Source organism: Tarenaya hassleriana, unplaced genomic scaffold, assembly GCF_000463585.1.
Source record: "Tarenaya hassleriana unplaced genomic scaffold, ASM46358v1 Cleome101, whole genome shotgun sequence".
NCBI classification, from domain to species: Eukaryota; Viridiplantae; Streptophyta; class Magnoliopsida; order Brassicales; family Cleomaceae; genus Tarenaya; species Tarenaya hassleriana.
This window is the reverse complement of record NW_010960299.1, coordinates 380406-385865: the sequence shown is the minus strand read 5'-3', so window position 1 is coordinate 385865 and position 5460 is coordinate 380406. Positions and strand designations below refer to the sequence as shown.

Sequence of the window (5460 nt, the reverse complement as noted above, 5' to 3'; positions counted from 1 at the left end):
AAGTAAATAAATATTTATTTTAAAATTTTTTTGAATTTTTTTAATTAAATTTTTTGGGTGCAGATGCAGAAGGAAGGTGAAGAACCTTCTGCGTTGCGATTGCTGCAGGAGACTCACCGTCGAGCTGACGGTACTTATATCAGCGATCGGGTTCAGGAAATTGAGGATGCGATTCAGGCAAAGATCAACTTTCGCCATCAGAAATCAACAGCCTCTATCTGGAGGTAAGTTTATATTTTTTTAGTTGACGTATACTTTTGATTTTGTAGGTTGTCCAACCCGATGCCAAAGGACGTATATACGGCGTCGGTGCAATGGCGACTCAGTTGGGTGGTGGTCATCCGGATGCAACATCGATCGGTCACCACGTCTCACTCACTAAGGAGGTCGAGCTGTTGAAGAAAAAGATTCAAGAGTTCGAGGACGATCGCAGGAAGATTGCTAGACTTGAAGAAGCTGAGGCACGGATTGCGCGTTACGAGACGCTTTTCGCCCGGCTATTTCCTCCTCGAGACGACCCACCAACGGCGCAAGATATGCCGTTCAACCCATTTCTGACTCCTCAGCCCGGAGTCGGACCTTCTACGACACCAGCAGACCAAACAACCGGATCAGACAATCGGGATAACTTTTTTGTTTAGTGTTTAATTTGTTTTTACTAAATACTTTTTATTTAATAAATACTTTTTAATTTTAAATAAATATTTTTTATTTTATATTTTTAAAATTATTTTAAAATTTTTAATTTAATTTAAATAATTATTATTTATTAATATTTGTTTTAAAAAATTTACATTTGCGACAGAGTGCGACCAATGAATTTAGTCGGACAGTTGCGACCGAATACCTACCCCTATATTTGGTCGTTATTTTGCGACAGAGTGCGACTGATGGAATTTGTCGTTACATAGCGACCGAATACCTACTCCTACTTCGGTCGTAATGTGCGACAGAAATGAATTCACCAATTTGCGACAGATTACCGACATATAGCCATCTGTCGTATATTGGCGACCGATGACCTACAGATCTGTCGGTCGCAAAGTTGCGACAGAATCACGACCACACAGATTTTGCGACAACGATTTAGCGACCGACATCCATCGGTCGTAATCGGTCGCAACTATTTTTTACCGACAGATTCTTCTCCATGTTGCGACAGATTTTTCGGTCGCAAATTACAGTTTTTCTTGTAGTGCATGTTTGAGAAGGTTGAGTCATGAACTCGAATATTACGTTCTCTCCATATGACATAGATCACATATTGCCATGCAATGAGAGCAATGTAATAGGAGCCTGTAGTTGTCGGAATATTGTTCAGCCAAGATAACACATCCTCCCAGACATATGGCGGAGAACTCAGCTTGAGTCGCCCACAAACCGTTAGCTATAATGAATGCGTAAATTGACAGTCAAAGAGTAAATGGTTTCTAGATTCAACAACCACATAATAGAAAACACAGTTGGGATTCACTTGAAGTCCCCAAATAACTAATCGATCCTTTGTAGGGTTCTTATTTAGGTTAAATGCCCAAGTAGTGAAAGCATGCTTAGGGAAGTGCCTTTTGAACCAAACTAAGGGGAACCATGGTACCTGAAGCATAGTGCACCAAATTTGGTTCCATACTGCCTTGGAAGGAAATTTTGAAGAGGTTGAGTTCCTTAATATCCACTGGTGAACATCTTCAATATCAGGAGATGGAGAAATATCAAGTAAGTAGACAATCATCTGCATTTGAACCTCAGACCTAGGGTTAGGAATCAACCAGCGATTGTTTTCGAACACATCAGAAACCCGAGCAAATTGGGAATTCCCAATTCATTCGGACCACTACTTCTCAAGAATTCAATCAGCCTACCAAATGGAGTCCAATGATCTAACCAGAAAAATATTTCAGTGCCACTACCAAGTTGATAGCGGGAGAACTGTTTGGCTAGAGAGGTGAGTTTCAAAAGTCGTCAAAAGGACCAAGAATATCTAGCTAAGGGTTTGAGCGACAACCCCAAATATTTGACCGGAAGAGATCCCAAAGGCAAGTTGACTTCCGCAGCTAGAGATGCAGATTCAGATGTGGATATTCCCGAGGTGAAGAGGTTACTCTTGGCCATGTTAATAGATAACCCAGAGAGGTCCTTGAACTCTCTAAGGATGTCCAGAATCGTAGCAATAGAGCTTGAAGTGCCATCACAAAAAATGAGCAAATCATCAGCAAACGCTAGGTGTGTGATTTTAAGTTCCTCACATCCATGATGATAACCAAATCTTCCTTCCTCGGCTGCTGAATTCAACATGTGTGAAAGAATATTCATACCTATAACGAATAGGTAAGGAGAGAGTGGGTCACCTTGACGAAGTCCGCGAGTGCCTTTGAAATAACCTGATAAACCTTCATTAATACTAACTGAGAATGAGGATGTAGAGATGCATTCATCGATCAGTTTGACAATTGGTTGTGGCAAATCAATGGCTCTTAAAGTCGCAAGGAGAAAGTCCCATCGGATAGAGTCAAAACCTTCGAGATATCAATCTTGATGGTAGCAGTACATGGAGAGTGAGAAGAACCATATCGGCTAATAATCTCAGCTACCAACAAGCTATTTTCCTCCATCAATCTACCTTGAACAAATACCGATTGATTTCGCAATATAAGATCAGGTAGGATAGGCTTGATTTTCGTCACTAGGATCTTCGAGATAACCTTGTATAGTGAGTTACAACAGGATATAGGGCGGAAATCACCAAAAGTGTCTGCCCCTGGTATCTTCGGGACAAGTACCAAAGTAGTCGAGTTCAACCCCTTAGGTGTTGGTTGTAATGCTCTACGATGATCCATGATATGACTTTTTGACTATGTATTGATTCATTGGTTTATGAATGTATTACCTTTCCCGTTATATGATTGACATATTTGTTATGTTTCGGTAGATATCCATGAATCATTGCAGATGATTCTAAACTCCCTAGTCAGTTGTCATTGTGGGAACAGTGATGAATTAAGACCAACATGATGTGTGATTGATGATTATGATCATATGCATTCGATGCAAATCACAATCATGGGTACTCGTTTGGAACGAGTGACTGGATGACCCGCATGAGATTGTCATATGGACATGAGTCATGACTTGAATCTCATACAGCGGTTCGTTCTTAGATTCTCATACCTGAGATGTCTAGAGTATCTGATATGAGGAGTGGCGTGTCTTGACTGCGTCAAACGTCGTCTTTAACCGGATGATTATAACGGCATTGATCAGATACATTCACAAATCATATGGAGATAGTAGACATGCAATATGGGACTTGTCACCTCCTTAACAGGAGAGATGTCGTTTTGGGTCCCTCGTGGAAATCAGACTGTGAAAATGGTGGCCACGCTATAGATGAAGTTACATCTATTTTATCAGTCGATTTGCCAAGACGAGTAAACGGTTGAACTTGAAGGGTGGCTCATACCATGCCCTTGTTCTGTTGGGTTCCCTGCAGATTCCTAGTATGCGATCTCATCGATCTAGGGTTTGGTTTCTAGGTTTCATGCAGCGGAAGAAAAGATCTAAACCTAGCCAAACGTCACACAAAACCATTTGTGCAATAACCCGAAAGAACATGTATATCACCGTGGGAATCGTATACTTACCTCTTTCCTGAAGAAACGGAAGTAGGACTCGATCTGGGGCCTGTTTAATCACCTAGGACTGAAGTTACAGTCCCTCTACATGTATCCCACCGACGGGAAGGATTCCAAACGCTTTTGGAACCGATCTGCTAGGATCTGTGAAGTATACCAAGTGGGATATAATCCCGGGAGCTAAAACCATTAAAGAAACGATTTCTTCTGAGTTTTTTGCTCTGTCTTTGGGTTCTGAAAATTAGTTCATTTCTTAGGACGGCATCCAACATCTCCTTATAAGATAGAAACCCTAATCCTTGTGAAAAGAGACTTTTTCCGAGTATTGACTCGGTCCGTGTCAGAACTCTGACTCGATCGAGTCAGAACGAATCAGCCCAAGCCCATTGTCAACTCTTGACTCGGCCCATTGAGTATTGACTCGGTCCGAGTCAAAACTTTGACTCGACAGAGTCAAAATCAGCAAGTCCAAAAACACTTTTCTGGACTTTGACTCGAACAGAACTGACTCGGTCCGAGTCAAAAGGCTGAAATCGTCCCGACACTTTGATTTGGCCCGAAAACCGTTTGTTCGACCAAATCTAAGTCTTCCTTTCCAATACTTCACATATAAGTCCATCCATAATGGTGTGTGACCCTGTAGGCCCATTCGCAGTGGCAGCAGCCTCGAGAACTATTCCTGATCTACAAGTCATGGTTAACCTCTAGCAAGACGCCATGACCACCCACATTGAATTATGAGTTAGAGGTGATCTAACCGAGGCAATCACAGCTCGAGTTCTGATCCTTTGTCTTACGATATCATATGTTGAACAAGGTATGGTATGAGTCACTCTTCAAGTTCAACCGCTTTCTCGTCTTGGCACATCGACTAATAAAATAGATGCAACTTCATCTATAGCGTGGCCACGCGTTTTTCATAGTCCGACTTCCACGAGAGGGCCCAGCGATATCTCTCCTGTTGAGGAGGTGACAAATCCCGTATTGCATGTCTACTATCTCCATATGATTCGTGAACGTACCTGATCAACGCCGTTATAATCATCCGGTTAAAGACGACGTTTGACGCAGTCAAGACATGTCACTCCTCATATCAGATACTCTAGACATCTCAGGTCTAAGGATCCAAGAACGAACCGCTGTGTGAGATTCAAGTCATGACTCTTTCCATGTGATAATCTCATGCGGGTCAACCAGTCACTCGTTCACAACGTGTACCCATGATTGTGATATGCATCCAATGCATCGATCACACCTCATGCTAGTCTTAATTCATCATTGTTCCCACAATGATAACTGACCAGGGTGTTTAGAATCATTCTATAATGATTCAAGGATACCGAAATATAACAAACATGCCAATCATATAACGGGAATGTAATGCATTCATAAATCAATGAATCAATACAAAGTCAAAATGTCATATCGCGGATCATCCTAGGGCATTACAACCAACAATCTCCCACTATGTGATGGCTCGGATTTTATCTGGATTTTATTCGAGTATGTCTTTGGTTTCTAAACGGTTTCCATACATTCTTAGGCATTTTTAGAGCCATTCTAGGGTTTCGGATCTATTTCTCGACTTTGGCAGGAACCCCGGACATAATGCACAAATTCGGCTCGAATTGGAGAATACAGTTCATCTGGTCCGCCCCTGACCAACTACGGTCCGGCGGACCAGGAGAGTGCCACAAGTCCGCCCCCAGCGCTGAGCCAAGCTCGGACCAGACGAAAGAGAAGGTAGGGTCCGGCTGACCAAATCTGGTCAGCCGGACCAGGAGTGTGCCGTGCTCAGCCAGTCCGACGAGAAGACGAGCTGACCAACTCT

At 42.3% G+C, this 5460-nt stretch overlaps 1 protein-coding gene across 1 annotated transcript in view; it reads left to right on the top strand.

Annotated features, from left to right (window-relative positions):
- Nucleotides 1-641, top strand: part of LOC104804938 — a 10708-nt gene extending 10067 nt beyond the window's left edge. The window contains exons 3-5 of the mRNA XM_019201475.1: nucleotides 64-130; nucleotides 178-224; nucleotides 270-641. Of these exons, the coding sequence (XP_019057020.1) occupies nucleotides 64-130; nucleotides 178-224; nucleotides 270-641 (486 nt within the window). The remainder of the gene's footprint in view (nucleotides 1-63; nucleotides 131-177; nucleotides 225-269) is intronic.
- Nucleotides 642-5460: the final 4819 nt, after the last annotated feature.